A 23,173-nucleotide genomic window follows, 5' to 3' on the forward strand; every position below is an offset into this window, starting at 1 on the left:
TGAACTGTGGCTTTTCTGTTAACAATGGGGCATCTTCCAAGCCACATGCCTGCCTTCTACTAAAGACAATGTCAGACTGATTGTGGTGAAAGCCTTGTTCCTGGGGCCTCTGGGCGGCTCAGACCTTAAGCGCCTGCCTTTGGGTCAGGTCATGATTCCAGGGTCCTGGGATCGGGTCCCGCATCAGGCTCTCTGCTCAGTGGGAAGCCTGCTTCTCCCTCTCCCACTCCCGCTCTTGGGTTCCCTCTCTTACTGTGTCTCTCTCTGTCAAATAAATAAAATCTCAAAAAAAAAAAAAAAAAGGAAGGCTTTGTTCCCACACCGTGCTGTTCCCGCACGTTCTGTGGGCAGCGTGGCTCTGAAGAATGATTGCCTGGGAAGGTGGACCTGCAGAGGTCTGGCGTCTGTGGGGCTGTCAATGTGTGGCTCTAAGAGGCTGTTTTGTGTTCCCTCCCTAGCTGGCCTGCTGCTGTGGTTCTGCTGGCTGCTCCCTCTGCTGCGGCTGCTGCCCCAAGATCCGACAGTCCCGGAGCACGCGCACCATGTATGCGCTGTACTTCATTCTCGTCGTCCTGCTCTGCTGTGTCATGATGTCCAAAACCGTGGCTAACGAGATGAAAGAGCATGTAAGTCGGCCTCTTTCCAGCCCTTCCCATTTTCCTTGGTTGAGGAGGGTGTGTGGGAAGCGTTCAATTTAGAGGATGGGGCCCAGCCACCGTGGTGTGGTTGGGGGTTGGCTTGCCTTCTCAGAACCTTCTGGAAGCCTCTTGGGTGCTTTCCTGCCAAGCTGGGGAACCATTCAGCATCTTGCACTTTTGCAGTAGTACAGATGCAGTCCGATGCTTTGGGTGTAGTGTGTGTTTTATCCTAGCCTTGTTTAGAGCTGTTCCTCCTCGGATGTATAGTCTTTTCTTGTAGACTTTGTACTTTTCCCTTGTCCTAAGGAAGGCTGCTGGTGTCTCAAGTAGTAGCTGTTGTAAACTCAATTTGGCCTATGTGGGATGCATGAGAAAGCATACAAAATCCCCACAGATAATGAGGAATGGGCCATAGGGCAATTTTTATTTTGCTGGTGTATCATTTGTAAATTGGGTGAGGGATGGATTTCTGGCCATTTCTCGGGCAGTCGTGTATGCATAGGTGGGCCTGGTGATGTGATGCTGAGGAAGACACCTAGGGCCTTTTTCATGGGCTTTCCCTGTGGAAGAAGGCCTTTTGATCAGCCAGATGAAAGGAGGACATGTTGGGGCTTTTGAGGGAGCCTAATAAAGAACATTTCTCTTCCTAAGTTTTGTCAATTTGTCAACAAATTGACAAAAAAGACTACAAGGTCAGCAGATAGATACCAGACATTACCTTTATCCCTCATAAAGCTGATGTGAGACACAGTGGCTTGCATCTGCAGAGAAGTGTGTTTCCTGCTACTGAACCCCGAAATGACTCTGGGGGACCCCACCCAGTTACCAGTCTCATGGGGCTGGACTTGACTTCCCCTACAGAGGTACACAGTTCACCAGGAAGAGCAGCAGATCCAAGGGAAAGGGGGAGAGGAAAGGCTGTTTCTCCAACCCTGTTTTCCTAGGGACCAGCAGAATGAGATGGGGAAGAGGCCAGGGGCAGTGCTCTGATGGACCTCGTCCACAGTGGAGGTGACATCACCAGGAGCAGCTCCCGACAAGAGTCTCTTCTCCCTAACCTTAGGTTGATGTACGGACTCTCTTCCGTACACTTACCCTCAAGTGCTTCAAAACAACCATTTCCTTAAAAACACTTGATACATTCTTATCCATTAGGCCCTTTGAAGAGTTCTGTTAGGTAATGCTTTTATAATTGTGAATTTAGGGTCTGGAATATAGTGGGACTACCGTGAAAGCTTGTGAAATTGCGATTCTCTGCTGACTGCTTTAAACGTTGGCTCTGTCCTCAGTAAGGCACTGCGGTGGGAGCTCCGGGGCATTCAGACCTGTGAGAGACGGAGCTTCTCCTGCGGAAGACAGCATGTAAAGTCTTCTGAGGCATAAAAAAAGTAGAAATGAATAGGTGCCGTATGAGGGGATCCATAAAATGCTTTGAGATTTGGAGGCAGGGAGACCCAGAGCTAAGACTGCCTCATTAGGCCACACCAGGCTTCGCCCTGCATTGGTGATAGTCAGCACCTGTCCTCTTCGTCACACTGTGGTTTGATCTTGTATGTTTGTGGCAGGAAGTTTGAGAAGAGCAATACTGACAGGGTGTCTGATCTCACATTTATCACCTCTGTCTTCCAGATAACTTCATGTTCTCTTTCTAATGTAGCAGGCGTTGGTCTGAGGATCCCCTGGGGTTGTGGCGGGAACTCTGAGCGGGTAGCAGATGTCTCTGCTGCAACTCCAGCCCTTCAGAAAATTTCAGTCGCCGTAGAATTCAGCTTTGGATCCAAGAAACAAATCCAGAGACTCTACAAACATGTAGTGGTGAACCCATCAGAAACATTGTTACTTGGTGGGGGGACTTGGGGTGGGGGGGGTGGGAGGTGTCCTTTGGGACCCACAGGGATACATTTTAGGCTATGACTTTAATAATAATAATTTTAACATTTGGTGGCCTTCCAAGTAACCTGCCTTCATGAAACCATCTTTAACAACTTGAGCCGTTGTCTGTGATTTCCAGGTCTCTGTAGAACATTTAAGAAGCAGAAGACATTGAGTGTTGAGGGGTATCCCTAAAGGAGGCTTCGTGGAAGTGACTTGTGTGATAATAATAACGATTTTAATTGCTGATATTTATTGGGTGACACCCCACGCCAGGTTTTATTCTGAGCATTTTACCTGAATCCTCTTGGTTCCTTACTACTGCTGTTGGCTGGGCAGTGGGTGCAGTGCTTGCTCCTGCCTTCCAGACGAGGAGACTGGGGCACTGAATCATCTCGGTACCGTGCCCGAGGGCTCTAGCTCTAAGTAGTACGGTTGGGATTTGAATCCAGGCCGAATGTGTTTTTCGCTACTAGGCTGTGTAAGTGGGGAGGAGGGCAAAGAGAGATTTGGGTAGGTGAAATGGCCTTGCAGGGATTTTAGTGCTAAGGTTAAGCATTTGACCATGGTGTGGTGGCGAATGTGGGAAGCCATTATCGATTCTTGAGTAGGAGACAGATATTCAGCAAGGTGAGCCCAGCTGTGGTGTAGTTGTGTGTACAGTGTGATTCGGGGTCAGAGCAGAGAGGAACAGAGGGAGGAAAGGGGAGAGGGGCCACCCTGACTCCTCACATTGTCTCTTGTAAGCATTTCTATGCCTCTCTCCTGAATGTACTTACTTTAAAATGGTTTGGCTGGGCTTTCTGCATAGGGAATGAGGTGCCTGTGGGCTAAACCAATCCTTTTCCATTTTTAGGGCCTCATAGGAGGCAGACTGGCTGGTCACAAAGTCAGCTTGTTTGCAGCCTATAGAATGGAGGCTGACCTCATCCTCAGGCAATGCTGGAAGGCGGGCATTGAAAGGTCCCCTTGTGGGGAGACACACTGGGCTTCTGCTGCAGCCCCCGCTTTGCTGGGCTATGGAAAGTTTGAGGATGTGTTGGGAAGAGGAGAAAGCGTGGGTGCTTGTAACAGCCCGGGTGGGAGTGTGTAATTGCCTCATACGCAGCATTCTCACCTTGGGGTACAGAGGACTGGACTCTGTCCAGAGCCAGATGGGCCATCGGTGGGTGGGTTAAGAACACGAGGGCAGCCCTCCTTTTCAGTTATTGCCTTGGTTTCAAAATGTGGCCCAAGTTTAGATTTGAGCAGGAGGGGACTGCAAGGAGCTGCCCAGCCAAACTTCATCCTGCCTCCCTTCACTAGGGAAACTCCTCTTTTCCATGAGAACTTTGGCTCAGAGCAAACTCTGCCAGTGCTGGTGAAGCAGGGCATGATCTCTGTCTTCTCCTGAGGCATGTTTCCCATCCTAAAGTGTAGGAGCCATTTTACTGCAGGTCGTTGAGGTCAATTGATCTGGTACTTCAAGCAGGTTTAGTCTTTTTTTTTTCCCCCAAGATTTATTTATTAGAGAGAATGAGAGAGGAGAGGAGAAAAAAACTCTGCCCACAGAACCTAACGTTGGGCTCGATCTCATGACCCCAAGATCATGACCTGAGCCCAAGAGTTGGAGACCATAACCTACTGAGCCACCCCAGGGCCCCAAGCAGGTATCGTTTAGATATGGTTTTTGGATTGTTGGTGAGGTCCTGAGCTGAAGACCAAGAAAGGAGTCTTGAGATGTCTTTGGTGCAAAAAGGTGATTTTATTAAATCATGGGGACTGGACCCATGGGTAGAAAAACCTGCTGCACTGGGGTTGTGAGGAGTGGCTGATTACATACTAGGGAGTTGGGGGAGGTGAGGACAAAGGGAGGTCTCCCTAAGGACTTTCATATGCTAAGGAAGACTCTCAGGATGCTGGAGGCCTGGCTAGTGTCGAGTTAAGGTGTTTTTCTTCTAGTAAGACATGAGACCTTTGGGGAGTATCCTGGAGGGACCTTACACTCTGCCTGCCTCAAGTATTTGTCAGTGGACTGAAGGTTATAAGGAGATTTTATTTTATGTACATTCTCTTCTACCTTTGTTTCCCACATCACTGTGGAGGGGAGGGTGCTGTCAGGCCTCCAGGAAATGGAGTCCACGGTTTCTGGGTTTCCAAAAGTTAAGCTATTGGTTAGAATGCCTTTTCCTTGTAAATCACTGAGGCATTTGTAAACGGTGGAGACTCTTGTCCTGCAAGATTGTGATCTCTGTCAATTAACTGTTTGTTAGCTTTAGGGCAGCCTGGAGTGACTGAGGAATGTCACACCATCCCACCTGGGGGAGCGGCCTTGTTTGTGGGGTCCGCTTGTGCTTTGTCAGCAACCTGCCTTCTACTCCCTCATCAGTCTTGAGATATGTGATGCTAGGGGATTAAAAATCTATTTCAGAATGTGGGATGACCAGAAACCCCCACAAAAACCCCAAAATGGGCTGGTGAGGGGCTGTGTTGAGAGACTTAAGCCTCCTGACCTGCACCACTAAATCAAGGTGTAACTTCTCTGTTTGGAAGTAAGTGATGACACTTTGAGGGTTCCGTCCCCTGGGAATCTGCCCTGGCTTTTTAAGAGGGAGGAAAAAGGAAGGTTCTCTTTGTTTCCCGTGGAGGAGGGGCATCTAAAACCAAACCTGCCTGCTTTGGAGAGGGAAGGACAGGTGATTTTATTGGCCCTTGGGCCTTGCTCCCTGTGAGCTCAGGTGCCAGGCCAGCACAGGAACAGCCTTAAATGGGCCTAACCTGAACCGTCTTAGATCGATTTTCTTCACTCATGTCCCACGCTGTCCTCAGGCTGCTCTCTTTCATTGAGATGTGGTAGATTTGTGCCTGAACTAGCTGAATCCTTGCATGTTATTTTCTTTAGAACCCAAATGATGAAGTTCTAGAACCTGGGTGAGGTTCGGTGGGCTGAGGTCCGGAGCCGATGACCAAGAAAGAATTCTTGAGACATCTTTGGTGCAAAATGGTGGTTTATTAAAGCACGGGGACAGGACCCGTGGGCAGGAAGAGCTGCTGCCCCGGATTGTGAGGGATGGCAGGTTATGTACCCTGCGGTTGGGGGAAGGTGAGGGAAAGGGAGGTTTCGATGGAGCTTTCATATGCTAAAGAGGTCTACAAGGTTGGGGAAGGCAGGGAAACAGGTTAGAACGGAGTTTTCATATGTTAAAGGAGGCCTCCAAGGTGCAGGGATACCCGAGGCTTGATCAATGCTGTCTTTTGGCAAGCCATTAACATCAAGATGGTTGGGAGATTCCTGGTGAAATGTCACAATTCTGCTATCAAGCGTCTTTGTTAGTGAGATTTAGGTACGGAGAAACTTAACTTCACTTACATTTCCTTCTACCCCAGCCTCCTTCAGTTTTGTTTATGGAGGGGAGGGTGACATTAAGGCTTGAGGAACTGAGTCATTTGCCTCTGGAAATTGTGCTATTGATAATGTAACTTCTTTGTTAAACCAAGGGAGACTCCTGTCTTGCGGGATTGTGATCTCAGCAAGTTAACTATTTGTTTTGGCAGTCAGGGGTACCTGAGGAATGCCACACACATCACCGAGGGGAGCGGATGGAGAGGGGGTGCAAGGTGCCAGCTTTTGCTTTGTCCTCAGCCAGCCTCCGGCTCCCTCATCACAAACATATTCCACATTGTGGAACCAGAGGTTTTTGTGTTGTTATATGTTTGCTTTAAACTTAACATTTTTTTCAGATGTTTTGTTTATTTATTTGAGAGAGAGAAAGAGAGAGAGAGAGAGAGAGAGAGAGAGTACAAGCAAAGGGAGCTGCAGAGGGAGAGGGAGAAGCAGGCTCCCCACTGAGCCATCCAGGTGCCCCCTCTTCAGTGTCTTAAAAGCAGTCCTTACATTCCATTCTCTCCTGGGATTTGCTGCAAGTCAGCCAGCCTGACATTAGCATCCCGGCCCCCAGCCGCCAGCCATTGCCACACCCAGAGATTGCGGGTGAGCCCAGGACTTGTCCATTGGCCTACAGGCTCTTGTTTGGCCAGTGGTTTTTATTATCCTTAGTTTAAAATTTAAACTTGGCTCCTTTAGAAGGGGTGAGCCTGCCCTGCTTCCTCAGAGGCCCCATCACCGGACATTTACTTAGATTATTATTATTATTTTTTAAAGATTTTATTTATTTGAGAGAGAGCACAAGAGGGAGAAAAGGGGAGAAGGGGAACCGAGGGAAAGGGACAAGCAGACTCCATGCTAAGCGCAGAGCCTGACATGGGTCTGGCTCTTGTCTTGATGTCTTGATCACCTGAAAGATGTTTTTTAAGGAATCTCTATACCCAATGTGAGGCTTGAAACTCCCACCCCATGATCAAGATCAAGCTGGCCCAAGCCAGCCAGATGCCCCAGAGGTTAGAAATTTTAAAAGTGGGAGAATCTTAAAGTCAGAATCTTAACTAGACCCCTCATTTGACAGGTTGGGAGCAGGGCAGGGACATGTTTTGTCCAAGGCTGTGACCCCAGATGGAGCTGAGACTAGAACCCCAGGAGTGCTGGCCTCCTGGCTGCCTGGCCAGTGCTGTTCCTGACCATACCCCTATGTTTGGTTGTCCTTGGATATTCACAGAAGTCTCATAGGGAAGGCCATAGAAAATTACCCTTCCTCCTGAATGCTAATCTTTCTTCTGGAGCCGGTGCAGGAGAAGTGTTTCTTCTGTAAGCAGCTCGGCTTCAGGCCTGAAGCAGCTTTCTTAGCTTATCTTCCCCATCTGCTGCTTTCTGGTGGTGAAGACCGGAGCTGGGCTCCAGGGATGATGGTTGGTCTGTTGCAGAAAATAGAAGCAACCACAAATCTAGTCTTCATTTATTTGGCGGCTTTGCATGTGAAACAGAAACTGCCTTCAGGTTGTGTTTGGTGCCATTATATTTTAAAAGTAAACAAATATCAGCAATGAAAAATACTCTGCTTTGATCCAAAACACTGAGGAGTCTGTCCCAGCTTAGAATGACAGTCATTCACACTGAAGTGGAAAGTCTGGCTCTTGTTTTGATTTTGATGTACGTTAAGAAAACTGTGTACCTGAGACCTAGTATCAGGTGTTATTACCAAGCAATGAAGCTTTATAGAGTAGTAGTTAGTAGAACTCCCCTTTCTTAGCTGGCATTTTATGTTTTTGTGTTAGACCAAGTGTCAAATTAGGGAAAAAAAAAATTGCTGACCTGATCAGTTCTTTAATTCTGGAGGTTTGGTTTTGTTTTGTTTTGTTTTGTTTTTTAATTCAGCTGGGATAGAATGCTCTCCAGAAGTTCTCTTTCTGAACAGCAGCTGAGTTCATTGTACTGTTGTACCTTGTATGTGTAGAGTCTATCAATGAATAAGTTTCTGAGGTTAAAGGTGGGTTTGGGCCCTCAAACCTCAAGTCCTTAATAGGACCCCATGAGAATATTTTCACTATGTCTTAATGAGAATTTTCCTATGGGGAGCTGGCTGTGAATTTCCACCTCTTAATACTCTGGGTCCCCTCCCCTCCAAGTGGGAGTGACTTTGGGGGCACGTGTTTCCGAACAGCTTTTGTTTGGTCTCAATTCCATCCAGACCTAACACCATGTGGGAGAAAACCAAGAATCCCCACAACCCTCCCATCCCTCCCTCCTCCCCTTGATCGGGCCTCACCCTCCTGCTTACAAGTGAATTCCGGGAAAATGATGGTGGGAAATAGTTCTGTAGTACAAGCAGCGATTTGAACTAATGGAGACCCTGCTGAGAGTCTTTTTTTAAATCTGAACCAAGGGTAGAGAAGTTTGATCCTTGTCCAGGAATAATGAGCTTGCCAGGAGCCAGAGAACAATGAAACAATAGTTATTGTCTTTGGACTGGAGGATCCATTACCTAGAAACTTTTGGGGGGCATCAAGTGTTAAAGAGGATCTCGGTTTCAAGAAGGATCTGGCTGTGGGAAGGGGAGAACGAACCCCCTTTGCTGTCATCTTCAAAAGCATCTCTTCACCGACTGTCTGCTGGGCCCTTGGAGCCCCCCTGCAGATAAATGGAACAGACAAGAGCTTCCAGTTGGAAACAAACAGTTCTGTCATTATAAAAACAGGCTCGGGGGAGCAGACCAATGGCACGATGCAGAAAGAACTAAGAGTCAGTAGCCTCAAAACGCTGAGAGCAGGAAACATAAATATTGTGAATAGTTCAGTCTTGATACTCTTGAGAATTTCAAAGGCTGATCATGTTCCTTGGTTAAACTGTAGCCAGAGTTTGTGCTTGGAAAAGTCTTTTAAGTCAAATAATTCCTTCCTTCCTCCTGTCTTTCCTTCTTTCCTATGTAAGTGCCAAGCCCTGGGCGAGGTACAGGGGTATGTAAGTAGTAACACAGTTGTCGTCCTTAGAGAACCGGCCCCCAGGTAGGGAAGCAGAGAATGGTTTAGTAACTGCACTCAGGAGGAGCCCCTTGATGTTAGGTGGCATGTGTGCACACGGGGACGGGTTTGAAAGCTCCGGGTGTGTGAACTCCATTAGTGACTTGGAGACAGTGCCCTCAGCTTCGCCATCATTTCTGTTAACCTTTGGGGTCACGTTAGCACTCAGGAATTTCTCTGTGTCCTTGTCTGCAAACAGGGGACCTGGGGTAAGGGTGGAGGTTTGTGAGGGAATGTGTCTAGCCCTCTTAGGCAGCCTTGAGCTGCACCACTAGGGGGTCAGGCATTTTGGGGGTGTGGTTTTTACATTTCAGTGATGACTGTTTCTACAGTCTCAGAATAAGTCTAAAATTATCTTTCCAAATGCCGGCTTTCATCAGAGTGGGTTTTATTTTTGGTTGCATGGGGTGTGTTTGCATAACAGATGTGAGGGCTTTTCTCTGTTAGAGCTCTTGAGGGCTTCTGGCCTGTGGTGAGGAGCACTGGGACTCCCATGCCTGTACCCCCCACCCCACCACCCTGCAGCTACATTAAAATACTTAATTTGCTGCTCTAAAAATGGCATATGGGAGACGTACAGTTGGATTCATTTAAGGCACAAGTTCCAGAGTCTTGGTAGAGGTGAGAAGGCAGGGCAGAGTCCTGGGACCCCTCCGCTCCTCCTTTGGCTTTTGATCTGTAGAGTAAGTCATCCCGCTTGTCATTTGCCTTTGAGAGGTTAATTTATATTCATCATTGTACACAACTGCAACTCCCCAGCTGTCATGCCTGGTAGTTTAGGCTGGTGAGCTTTTCCTGTAGAAAGCCCGCTAGGTAACATTCTCCAGTCTGGGGGCTGTGTGGTCTTTAACAACTTCTCAGACTCTGCCATTGTAGGGCAAAAGCAGCCAAAACAATGCGCCAGCGAATGAGTGTGGCCGTGTTCTAAGCAAACTTTATTTTCCTAAACAGAAGCTAGCGGGATTTAACCTACAGGCTGTGAGTTTTTGATTCTTGTGTTCTGTTGTCAGTGGCCCTATGCGTGTCATGTACAGTCAGTCTCTCTGCCCTGGGAGGAGAACTTCAGTGGTTAAAAGTTACGTTGAGGACACCAGAGCCCTTGGTTAAGTCGTAGATAATTGGGATGTGTCAACCACGTGCTAGGTCGACGAGACAAGAATATTGCAGCAGTAAATTTACTATGACACGTTTAATGCTCTGTCTTAGTATGCGTGGCCTTTTGAAATAAATGGTAAATTATTCACAGATAAAAATAATCTGTATTCTTCTTCTGTAGTCAGATGAAGCATTTTGGAGAACAGGAAAAAGTGGGGAGGAAGAAGATGAGTATGTGGGTACCTTGCTTCCCCGGCTGCCAAGGACTTCCCATTCCAAGTCAGGTAAATTGTAAAATGGGAAAGATGCTGGGCCAGAAACCTGAACATCTGCCATGTCGTGGTCCTCAGTACGAGGATTGGGGAGTAGGGGCTCTCAGAAACTTGCAGTTAGAGTTGTGGTAGGGTGCAATCTTTTGGGAGATAATTAGATTCTCATGTCCTGCCTAAGGCAAAAATCATGAACAGTTAACATTAACAATGAAAATGCTTGAATGACGTTAACATATAGTATAGAAGAAAGACTGCACATGCGAACTCTAGTTTGACTGGGTCTAAAAAATTATTCATAGAAGACAGGCACACAGTTGAATTTGTGTATAATACATCATCACTGTATTCCAAGTCCACATAGTCACAAAGACCACTGATTTGGGGCTCGCTTGGGCTCTGAACATGTCTTCTATCTGGTAAGTGATCTGAATAGAAAGTTTTGCTTGTTGAGACGTTTCATCTTCTTGTTAGAGAAAGTCCAGCATCTCTGCATTCACAGGTGATTCTTCAGTGGCCTGTTTCCCTCAGGACAGGTACAAACTCCTTCAGACCCTGTGCTCTGTGGGAGGGGCAGGGTGGACATAACCTTATTTGCCCGTAAAACAAAGTGCAGTCCTGTGGTGAGTTATAAGTTGTCTCTGTGGTTAGGTGTAGATTTTTTCCTTAGAGTCAGAGGGCCCCATACCTATCCTACCCCCTTGCAGAGCTTCTGGGCAAAGACCCCCAAGAAAAAGGATTGAGATGCTGACCCTGAGAGGCCAGTGGCTCTGAAAGTTGTGTCCTTCCTTTCTTCTCCTCCCCTTGTCACTCCAACCCTCAGGTTCTCAGAAACCCTCCCTGGGGAGAGCTTAGCAGTATCTGCTCAAATTTCAAACATACTGACTTCCTGATCCCCAGATTACCTTCTTGGTAGCTGTCCTCCTTGACGCTTTACACATGTACTGAGAGAGATGCACAATAGGGAAAATACCCAGTATGCTTTGTTTGTGAATTACTGATGAAGTAACGATGAACAATCAGAAACAGCCTAAACGTCTGCCATTTGGGTAAAAGAAACTAAAGGATGGTTGGTGCGGACATGCAGCGATCTGCAAGACACAGTGAGTGGAGAGCAGCACAGTGAAGGGTCCAGAAGGGTCCACGCACAGCTGCGACGGTGCTTATTACCTCTGGGAAGCGATCGAGTTAGAGCTGGGGGGACAATGGTGGAGAGAATTGTATTTTCTATTTATTTATTTATTTATTTATTTATTTATTTATTTATCTATTTGTTTTGAAAGAGAGAGAGAGAAGGTCCACGTCCTTGAGCACGAGGCAGGGGGGTGCGGGGAGCAGAGGGAGAGAGAGAAACTTGAGCAGGCTCGTGCCCAGCATGGAGCCGAAGCTCCATCTCACAATCCTGAGGCCATGACCTGAGCAGAAATCAAGAGCCAGCCACTTAACTGACTGAGCCACCCGGGCACCCCTTATATTTTCTCTATTTTATGGGCACCCCTTATATTTTCTCTATTTTATGGTAATTTACATTTTCCCTGGCAACGGGCATGTAATTATGTATTGCTGTGTAATCACAAATCAGTGACATTTAGGAATGATCCTTGGACCCCTGCATTTGCCATTATGTTTCATGAAAACAGGGGTGGAAGACCCTCGGTTCACTTCCTGATCCACACACAGAGCCCGGCTATCTCCGCGGCCATCTGCATCCTGGCTTCTGCTCCCACTGGCTCTAGAGAATATTCTGATTCAGTGTCCCAAAGGACTGCCGGCAGCCAGACCCTGTGTTCCTTCTCAGTCCTCCTCACATTGGCGGTATTTGATGCTGCTGACCTCGCTTTGCTTCTTGAAAGCCTCTCCTTCCAAGTCTCCTCCTTCAGTTCTGGACCTTTTCAGTTTCTTCCTTGAGTTTTTCCTTCTTCCCAGCCCCTGAATATTTGTATTCTCCAGGGTTCTGGGTTGTGTCCACCATCCCCCTCCCTACCTTCACCGCATTCCTCTCCAGGGGAGTCTACTTACTGCCATTTCTGCTGCTCTACCAAATCTTCAGCTCCAGTCCAGCTATCTTCCTGGAGGGCCGCACCCTTGCTGAATCACCTGCTTACACGTCCTCTTGATACAGGCACCTCCAGTGTAATTAAAAAAAAAAAGCTTTAATTTATGAATCTCTTAATTAAGATTTATGTTTATTAATTATTTAAACAATTTTATTCATCTATTCATAAATTTATTAATAATCAAATTATTTATTTAATTTGACGAGAGAGAGAGCATGTGTGTGCACGCACAAGCAAGGGGAGGCAGGCAGAAGGAGAGAGAGAATGAGGCTTCCCGCTGAGCAGGGAGCCTGACTCTGGGATCATGGCCTGAGCCGAAGGCAGACCCTTAACTGACTGAGCCACCGAGGCACCCCTGCAATTTGTTTTGTTTTGTTTTTTAAAAGATTTTATTTATTTATTTGACAGACAGAGATCACAAGTAGGCAGAGAGGCAAGGCAGAGAGAGAGAGGGGAAGCAGGCTCCCTGCCGAGCAGAGAGCCTGATGTGGGGCTCGTTCCCAGGACCCTGAGATCATGACCCGAGCCTAAGGCAGAGGCCTCAACCCACTGAACCACCCAGGCGCTCCTGCAGTTTGTTTTTAAGTGAAGTATTGCCCCACTGCTTTGAAACCGCTCTTCTGTGATTCCTGTTCCCCACTGGTCCATCGTTGGATCAGCTGTCAAGCTAGAAACCAGGATTCCTATACCTGAGTTCCTCTGCCTTTATCTGTAGGCTTACCCCAAATCAGCAAAGAGGACCTACCCATTCCCTGGCCCCCAGTCACCAAATTCTCTGCCTCCTTCCTCCTTGAAGAGTTACGTAAGTTTTCACTGGGATTGACTTACTTCTCAAATTCAAGACTGGTTACTTGTACGTTTTAGTTTGTACATTCCACCTTGGATGTTAACTGATTCTTTGTTTACAGAGACTAACATTAGTTGGTCAGTCTCCTTTTGTGGAAGATCCCTTCATTCCGTCATAATTAGTCAGTCCTCTGGGAATTGTCTTGTTTGGATTGAAAGCTTTTTGTTTACAGTTTGATCAGAGTTGTTTTCCATCTAATCAAATTTGTGGCTGCTCCATCCTGATGAAATGCTTGTGGTGAAGGGGCTGCGAGCCCTAATGCTAGTCTCTGTCTCACGCTTCTGAGATTCTGCAGTTACCACTGGGAGCATTGAGTTCCTGATTTCAGAGGTGACGGGGTCAGATAAAACTAGACTGTTTAGTTCCTCTTGTGGCTTTTAATAATGACAAATGTAGACTTGACTCCTTATCAAGGAATGAGCCTAGAGGTGGTCCCCAGGAGCACGGAAGCTGACCTCAGCATTCCCCCTTTCACAGCTCCTGGCGGTCGGTGGGTAGCAGACAGACATCGCTGGCATGGACCTGGAGTTATTCCACAGAGAAAAACAAGTTGTCTTAGAAAGTTTCAAGATAAGTGGAATTCCAGAAAGAGGAGAGGCAGACAGAAAGAGGCTCTGGTTCTGAAATTCATGTTCAAGTAAGGGATATTAAACAGAACTTGAAGACCCAGTTCTTCTAGTTTTCGTGCTATGACTCAGGCCAAACTGCCTATGGCTTTTTTGGCAACTTGGATTTGTGCAGCCTTCTAGAAATCTGATAGAATGTAAGAATCATTAGCTTTGCTAATATACCATTTTCTTATCTTTCCCAAATAACACTTCCATATCAGAGGGGCACCAATCTCATCTTTCCCCTCTTCGGTTTCTTTAAGAACCTTACCAGAGTCTTTTCTTCTAGGTTTGCAGCATCTGGGCCCCTGGCTAACCAGAGCTGTATGTGGGCCTTTCTGTGGCTCCTCTGTAGTTTCTTCATATTTACTCATCTGAGATAGAAATTGTTCTGGGAGCATAGCTAGTGTCTCTCCTGTGCAGGAAACATTATGTGGGGTTTCTTCTTGTTCCATCTCTTTGCGCTTAATACTTGTGTTGATGTTTTGAAAATACCTTCCCTGATTGGGGAGTTCAGATATATTTTCTTTCTTTCTTTTTTTCCCCCCATTTATTTATTTGACAGAGAGAGACATAGCAAGAGAGGGAACCCAAGCACAGGGAGTGGGAGAGGGAGAAGAAAGTTTCCCGCTGAGCAGGGAACCTGATGTGGGGCTCGATCCCAGGACACTGGGATCATGACCTGAGCCGAAGGCAGACACCCAATGACTGAGCCACCCTGGTGCCCCCAGATATATTTTCTTTTGAGTGGTGACTATTGCAGTATGAATCCTTGGCCAAATGAATAGAGCATCTACTGAATTCTCAGATGCTTATCCCCCCCATGTTTAAATCAGAATGCAGGAACCTGTCATTCATGTAATGTGCTGATTCCCTCTCCCCAAAGTTCTTTTTATAAGATAGACAGCACCTTAGAATTTAAGGAAACTTACTGTGTGAGGGGTTGTTTTTTCTTTTTGTTTTGTTGTTTTGTTATGTTTTTAGTAGGCTCCGTGCCAAGTGTGGAGTCCCATGCCCTCAGGACTGAGCCAGCCAGGCACCCAGGAAGTTTACCTAATGGCTATGTTGGACTAGGAACCATAGCAAGCACTTTACAAGGCCTGACTGATTTAATTCTCTGGAGAACTTCATAAGTGGTGGCAGTATTATTTTGTTGTACAAATAGGGAAATTGAGGCTCAGAGAGAGTGTGATATTTGCTCAGGTTAGTAGTGGAGTTAGGGTCGGAAGTCTACTGAGTCCTTGTTTACTCTTACTGGTAATATGATGGCTCTGAGTTTGGCTGCCTTGAGGGTTGAAAGGAAGGACCTTGCCCACAGGTCCCTACAGAACCAACATAGAAGTAGTGTCCTTGGATGCCCAGAGCCAGACTTAAAGAGGCAACACCCTGAGCAGGCCCGTCACCTTCCCCCCACAGTGTAGAGTCTGTGTGTGATGTGAGTTTTCTTTTTCTAAAACTGGGATGGAGCTTGGAGTAGCAAATATTTAACCAGAGCAAATTCCCCTTGGTAAATTCTCTTGGCTTGTTCAAATAGAGGTTCTTTGCCTAAAAATATTCACCACTTACTGAGGACTAAATGACTAAGTCACCCACAGAGCGTAAGGCAGGTCTTAGTACAGAGCAACCGGTTGTTTGCTACTTTTATTTGGGATGAAATACTCAATGCCACATAGTCACCCATTGATGAGCCTGAGAGCCTCTGGGAGTAAATAAGGGAGGGGATTTTGGGGGGGATGATAGAATTTGAGGTTAGGCCCTCCTGGCATTAGCATTCTCCTTGAAATGGGTGTGAGGATTGTTGGGGTGGGGGGAGAGGAGACTGAAGGTAAGAGGTGCGGGCTGGTGGAGATGAAAGGGGTACTGACTTGCAGGTGTTATAGTTGGGGGGGGAGGGGGGTGTCAGGAATTAGTTTTGTTGATTGAGTGGAAGAGAGAAGGGAAGGAAGAAAAAGCTGAATGAATATTGTAGAGCAATAAATCCCTCATAAATAAAACAGCCGAATGAGTGAGGTGGTGTCATGCCTCCGTGAATATAGCTTTTACAGATTTAAAGCAATATTACCTGTTTCTTAAACTGCTTAATATGGGTATAGCTTTTGTTCCTCACTGAAAAGTTTGGAAACATTCACTTCGTGTGGGCTCTCTCATTATGTCAGTATCTGAAGAATTTATTATTTATTTTCTATCTGTCTATTTTTTATTTTTATTTTTTAAAAGATTTTATTTATTTATTTGACAGAGATCACAAGTAGGCAGAGAGGCAGGAAGAGAGAGAGGAGGAAACAGGCTTCCCGCCGAGCAGAGAGCCCAATGCGGGGCTCGATCCCAGGACCCTGGGATCATGACCTGAGCCAAAGGCACAGGCTTTACCCCACTGAGCCACCCAGGTGCCCCTGTCTATTTATTTTTTAAAGATTTACCTATTTATTTGAGAGAGAGAGAGAGAATGCGCATGTGCGCTAGCAGGGGAAGGGGCAGAGGGAGACAAGCCAAGCAGGGGAGCCTGCCACTGGGCTTGATCCCAGGACCCTGATATCATGACCTGAGTGGAAATCAAGATGCTTAACTGACTGAGCTACCCAGGTGCTTCTGTTACTTATTTATTTTTGAAAAAAATTTTTAAAATTAAGTTTTATTTTAATTGCAGTTAGTTAAGATGCAATGTTATTTTAATTTCAGGTGTACAATACAGTGATTCAACAATTCCATACATCACCCGTCACTCATTTCATTTCATGACAAGTTCACTCTTTAATCCCCATCACCTATTTAGCCCAACCCCCATCCCCCTCCCCTCTGGTAACCAGCAGTTTGTTGTTTATTCTCTATAGTTCAGTCTGTTTCTTGGTTTCTCTCTCTCTCTCTCTCTCTCTCTCTTTCTCTCTCTCCTTTTTTTACCCCTTTGCTCATTTGTTTTGTTTCTTAAATTCCACATATGAGTGAAGTCATATGGTATTTGTCTTTCTCTGGCTGACTTATTTCGCTCAGCATAATACTCTCTAGCTCCATCCACATCATTGCAAATGGCAGTATTTCATTCTTTTTTGTGGCTGAGTAATAGTCCAGTGTGTGTGTGTGTGTGTGTGTGTGTGTGTGTGTATACACACATGTGTATATTTGTATACATTTACTCATACCGCCTCTTCTTAATCCATTCATCTATTGATGGACACTTGGGCTGCTTCCATAATTTGGCTGTTGTAAATAATGCTGCTATAAATGTAGGGGTGCATGTATCCCTTTGAATTAGTGTTTTTGTATTCTTTGGATAAATACCCAGTAGTGTGATTGCTGAATCATAGGGTAGTTCTGTTTTTAACTTTTTGAGGAAGCTCCATACTGTTTTCCAGAGTGGCTGCACCAGTTTGCATTCCAACCGATAGTTCACGAGGGTTCCCTTTTCTCTACATCCTCGCCAACACCTGTTTTTCTTGTGTTTTTGAATTTAGCCATTCTGACAGGTGTGAGGTGATAATTCATTGTAGTTTTAATTTGTATTTCCGTGATGGTAAGTAATGTGCATCTTTTCATGTGTCTGTCTTCCTTGGAGAAATGTCTATTCATGTCTTCTGCTGAGTTTTTAATTGGATTATTTGTTTTTTGGATGTTGAATATCTGAAGATTTTAACCATGTGAGTTTACTCACTTCTAAAACACAGCTAAGAATTCAGATTCCTTCAGAAAGCACTTGCTGACTCTTCTCATTACCTGCATGGGGTGCTTCCTGTGTTCTTGTGTCTAGTCCTAATTACTGTCCTGGAGGAATTTCCAGACCAGACATTCTCACTGGGATGCCTCAGGATGCTTCGAACTCTATAAGTTGACACAAACTCCTGATCTGTTCTTCTAGTTCAACTGTTTGTCCTCTACCAACCCTACTCCCCCACCAAACAGCACCTGCCCACCTCCTTCACTTCTTTCTTGTCATCCATATAGTCCTACCAACTCTGACCTCTACCTATAGAATTTCTGGTCTCCCTGCCAGTGGTTTACTTTATTCATTCATTGACTGTTGGCATCCATCGACAATCCATTGGACTATTAAACCAGTGGCTTTTCAACTTACCCTCCTGCCTGAAACCCGTCACCTTTCCAGTCCTACCTCCATATTGTAGCTTAAATTGTTGTTTTCTCTTGCCTGTAGGGTGGGGGCCAGACTTCTTAGCATTAGAGTAGTACACCTGGCTCTTTGGAGCAAGACCCTGAATTTTTTTTTTTAGCTTTATCTTGTGCAAAAGGAATGCTTTTTTTGGTATAAGTATGTCTCGTGTAATATTTAGCATAAGTATGCCCCAAATATTGTGTGGGGGCATTGTTGGAAGATAGGAGATGAACAGTAAAGTATCCCCCAAACTAAGAAGGCAATTTTGATACTGGAAAATGAAGCAAGCAACTTCATACAATTTACAGAGTTTTATTCAGGGTACCTTATTGATGGTGAGGGTGAGGCAGGAATGGCGGGGGGGTAGACCTGGCGGACAATGATCTATAGCAGCTGCACAGTTAATTCTCTGCAAAGTCCAGACCTTAGTCCAGATTTTACAGAGTGAGGGGACACGGCAGAAGGGACTATAGTGAGATCAGAAGGTTGGTAGGCACCTCATTGACAGCCAGCCTTTAATTAGATCTGTGACACCACCTGTGGTATATCTAACAGATTCACAGGAGCCCCAAATAAGCCTTCCCCGCAACCCCTATCCTAGGCTTGGCAGACATTTCTAAGGTATGTATATTAATCTCAGGAGACCCCAAGAGGGGTCATTGAGTGAGCACAAACTAAATGGAGGACCAAAGATGGAGTCATTACTGTCGGCACTCCTGCAGACATACTAAACAATTAGCAATTGTTTATTCAAAATTTAAATTTAACTACATATTTTGTGTTTTATCTGGCAATCCTACATGTCTGCTACTTTGTTTTGTAGCCTGTTCAGAAACATAGTAGTGTCTCTCTCTATGCGTTTACATCTTGATTGGATCTTAAAAAAAAAAAAAAAAAAAAATTGCAGTTGCAGAAACTTTGTGACTACAAAATATTTGACATTTCTTTGTGAAAACTTTTGTATCCATCTGTTCACAAAAAAGGGAGCTATACTTAATTGGGGCTCAGCAGCAACACATTTTTGCCTGAGGCACTAACTTGAAAAAACATGTTGTTTTGGAGAAACATGTTTCAGATTAGGATGTAGTAATGACTGTGGACCTTTTATGAGTGGAGGGAATCCTCATTCAGGAAAATGAACTCGGGTTAAATTTAGTCTTCTTTTTGCTTATGGAAATCTGAATAGCCTCAGTTGCTATTGTTTCTTTAAGATCTTTTCTGAGGATAAAACTAAATTTTTATGGTTCAGTTTTACTTCCAGCTTTGTGTCATTTTTTTCCTCTGCAATATTTTTTTGTCTTGTGAATAACAGTTACAGTGTGATTTTCAACTTATTTTTTGTTCTGAAGAATGTTCAACTTTAATGTTGATAAGAAGCAAGGTTTCTTTTTTTTTTTTAATTTCCAACATTAATAGAAATACCCTGCTTGTTCTCGTTATGTAAGATTTTAATTGTTTTGATAATATGCATAGATTTTACACTGAAACCTTCTGGTTGGACTAGAATAAAGCATTGTCAACCTTTCTCAAAAGGTTAAGACTCATAAAGAATGCCAGTGAATAAAAAAGAAAGCCCAATTAATATCCAATTCACAGAGTAAAATACAGATAGTCATAAATTTAACAGATGATGTGAACCTTACTTGTAACAAGGAAGATGGACATTGAAACAAGATAGTGGTTTTTTTGTTTTGTTTTGTTTTGTTTATTGTTGGGAAGGAAATTTTTTTCTCTGCCTTTCAAGAATATTTTGGCTGGTCTAAGAATTAAATTGACACGAGATAGATTAATCTGGAAGAGTCAAACTTAATTTTGTACTTTGGTGGAATCCACATAATTTCATAAGCATGAGATTCCAAAGATGGGCAAAATGAGGTATATATGTTATCCTGAACTAAGGAGAAGGGCAAAGGGGCCTGAGACTTCAATGGGAAGAAAAGCAGTTCCCAGGAAGATGAAGAGGAGCAAATGTTTGGTAAACAAATGTTTACTGGGCCATATGGAAGCAAGGGACAGAGAAAGGAATTTTTACAAACAGACCTTGCTCAATTCCTCTTCTCTACCACACTGAGTTCACAGTGTTCTGTGCTTCTCTATGGCAGTAGCTCTCTTCCTGGAGCAGGTCCTCTATTAAATCCATGCCCCCCAGTCTAAATTTTTTTTTAGGCAATTATCAGGGAGGTCAACATTTTTTTGAGTCTCCTAGAACTTGATTGTTTTCAGATCAAAATAATTCGCATACAAAAGTGCTATATCTTGGGGCCATTTGTTCTGAACTTATACATTATCTTTAAATTGGATGTTCACGTTGGGAATGTGAGCAGTCTCCGATATTACTGATGAGATATAAATTGGTACAGTCTTCAAAAGCGTGGTTTGACTTTACCTCTTGAAACTTTAAAATTTGATTCCATTTCTAGGTCAGCAGTCTATCCATATACAGAACGTGTTCGATGAAGCATGCGTAACAGTGTTTACTGAGTCAGTGTGTGTAATAACAAAAAACCACAAATAACAGAAAACAAAAAATCGTCCCCAGGTGTTCACTGTGGGAATGCTTATCAGTTTTGATCTATTCTTACCATAAAATATTAAATAGTGGTTAAAAAGTGGATTAGAATTTTATGTAAATTAATAGGGCAAGATCTCTATGGCTTATTGTTAATTAGGAAAAACATATTGTAGAACAATATGTACACTCTTTAACAAAGTTTTTTGTTTATACACTGTATATATGGCACATACAAGTGTATGTATGTATATGTGGGTATATTATGAATGAATATTGGGGATGGGGACACACTTGTAAACTAATAAAAATACCTACCAAATTGTTAACTCTTGAGGAGAGGAGTGATATTTTGGGGTGGACTGAAGGAAGTCTTTCACTTTTTAGTCTGTATATGCATTTCAAGAAAAACATATCCATGTATTACCGTATAATTTTTTTAAAAGTTCTGATTCTAGACATCAGAATTCATTAGACTAAGTTAAGGTGAAATGGTACATTATAGCACTGTATCTTTAAAAATGATTCAGAGAGGGGTGCCTGGGTGGCTCAGTGGGTTAAAGCCTCTGCTTTTGGCTCAGGTCATGATCCCAGTGTCCTGGGATTGAGTCCTGCATGGGCTCTCTGCTCAGCAGGGAGCCTGTTTCCTGCCCCCTCTCTCTGCCTGCCTCTCTGCCTACTTGTGATCTCTGTCTGTCAAATAAATAAATAAAATCTTTTAAAAAAATGATTCAGAGAAAATTACGAAAAAGTCTTTGGAAGAGGGACTTTTTTCTCAGTCTGCATTTCTCTGTGCACGAAGTGCATTTCCACATTGGGTTTTGACTTGTAGGCTGAACAAACACTTCATGACAGCCCTTTCTTACCTGGCTTTTTTTTTTAGAAGTCTATTTATTTTAAGATTTTATTTATTTATTAATTTATTTCAGAGAGAGAGAGTGAGCATAAGAGCACAAGCAGGGGAGATGGGCTGAAGGAGAGGGAGAAGCAGACTCCCCGCTGAGCAGGGTGCCAAGTGGGGCTTGATCCTAAGACCCTGGGATCATGACCTGAGCCAAAGGCAGATGCTTAACTTACTGAGCCACCTAGGCACCCCTTTATTTATTTATTTACTTTTGAAGTAATCTCTGCACCCAGCATAGGGCTCAAACCCACCACCCCAAGATCAAGAGTCACATGCTGTTCTGAGTCAGCCAGGCGCCCCTCTTCACCCAGTTTGAACAGATGAATTTTTTCTTTTTCCTCAGATTCCATTTTATGAAGATATTTGTAAAGGCATTAAAGCTGGTGACACCTGTGAGAAGCTGGTGGGGTATTCTGCAGTGTACAGAGTCTGTTTTGGAATGGCCTGTTTCTTCTTCATCTTCTGCCTCCTGACCCTGAAAATCAACAGCAGCAAAGGTTGTAGAGCGCATATTCACAATGGGTAAGTCTTTGGTCTTCGAGGGTAAGGGTAGGTGGTTTGCCCTGATGTTTAGAATACTGTTCCTCAACCTCATGCTCATCAGACCATCTGACTACTCTTCCTCTAGTTGAAATTGTTGACACTGACCTTAGGGAAGGTGGGACTTGTCACCCCTCAGTGGCCTAAGAACTAGAATCCTATTTGTAACACTTAGTACCACAACGAGAATTGCAGTGGAGACAAGAGTTTTTATTTCTTGTGCTAAGGCCTGTCCCTACATCATCCCCCCACCTCAACAAAGTGGTATTTTGTACAATCAGAGGCAGGGTTGGGCTAATTATGGGAAAAGGCAGTCTCCAGTCACTTAATTACTTCCCCTCGATTTGGAAGGAACAGTACCAATAGCAGAAACATGGGCTGACATGCTTACCTTCTAAGAGCTCTTTTGTCCTCCATGAATACCATTTAAATACATTTCCTCTTTTTTTTTTTTTTCCTTCCAGCTTTTGGTTCTTTAAACTTCTGTTGCTGGGGGCCATGTGCTCAGGAGCTTTCTTCATTCCAGATCAGGAGACCTTTCTGAATGGTACAAATGGGGTATTTGGGTGGTACCTATTTATTTTGTCCTTACCCATTTTGTAAAATTGTTGCAAACTGTAGTCCAGGGTGCCTTTGATATTTTGAATTAGTGATTTTCTTGTGGTTTAACAAAAAAGCCCCTCCTTCCCTGCCCACTCTTCATCCACCCTCTCTTCTCCCTCTCCTCTCCCCGCGACACCCACTCCTGCTTGATGTCTCCCCTGTTTCCTCCCTTTCTGGCTCAGTGTTCCTCTGCAGCCTAGAGAATTCAAAGGACAATTTTAAGGCTATTGGACTGAAAGGAAAAGTGGGGCACTTAAAATGTGTTTGAAAACCAGTTCAGCACGCCAGCATGACACCATGAGCCACATTTGAATAGGCCCAGGGAGGCCTTGTTCTTTCCAAGGGAACCGCCCAGGAAATCCTCCTGCTCCCGACCTTGGGGCTTCGGAGCAGCTTCAGATCTGCCTGCAGCTGCCGTGAGATCAGAGAGGCTTCCTCTAGTCTTACCTGTAAACTTACCTTACGTGAAACTGTGCAACACCGAATTATGTTTCTTTTTCATAGAATTTACCAAAATTAATTTAATTTGAAGCCTTTAATCATACCTGAAACAGGGGCCTTTTTTCATAAGAGTCAGGGAGGGAAAAAAGCCTGAATTTCAGTGGTTCGAAACACTCTTTAACCCATATGAATTCATGTGTCTAAGTTCAAGTAGTAAAATCATGCACGCGGTAGCCATCTGTAAGGAACAGCCCACAGTCCCTCAGATGGTCACTAGGGTCTGGCTAGTTTTAAGGGT

At 44.6% G+C, this 23,173-nt stretch overlaps 1 protein-coding gene across 2 annotated transcripts in view; it reads left to right on the forward strand.

Moving 5' to 3' along the window:
* SERINC5 (serine incorporator 5) overlaps nt 1–23,173 on the forward strand; it is a 97,263-nt gene that overhangs the window by 47,626 nt on the left and 26,464 nt on the right. For both annotated transcript variants that reach the window (XM_080804707.1, XM_080804708.1), the window contains exons 2-4: nt 459–626; nt 21,635–21,813; nt 22,296–22,378. In XM_080804707.1, coding sequence (XP_080660833.1) covers nt 459–626; nt 21,635–21,813; nt 22,296–22,378 — 430 coding nt within the window. The remainder of the gene's footprint in view (nt 1–458; nt 627–21,634; nt 21,814–22,295; nt 22,379–23,173) is intronic.

The sequence above is a fragment of the Martes martes genome, assembly GCF_963455335.1.
Source record: "Martes martes genome assembly, chromosome: 5".
Classification (NCBI taxonomy): domain Eukaryota; kingdom Metazoa; phylum Chordata; class Mammalia; order Carnivora; family Mustelidae; genus Martes; species Martes martes.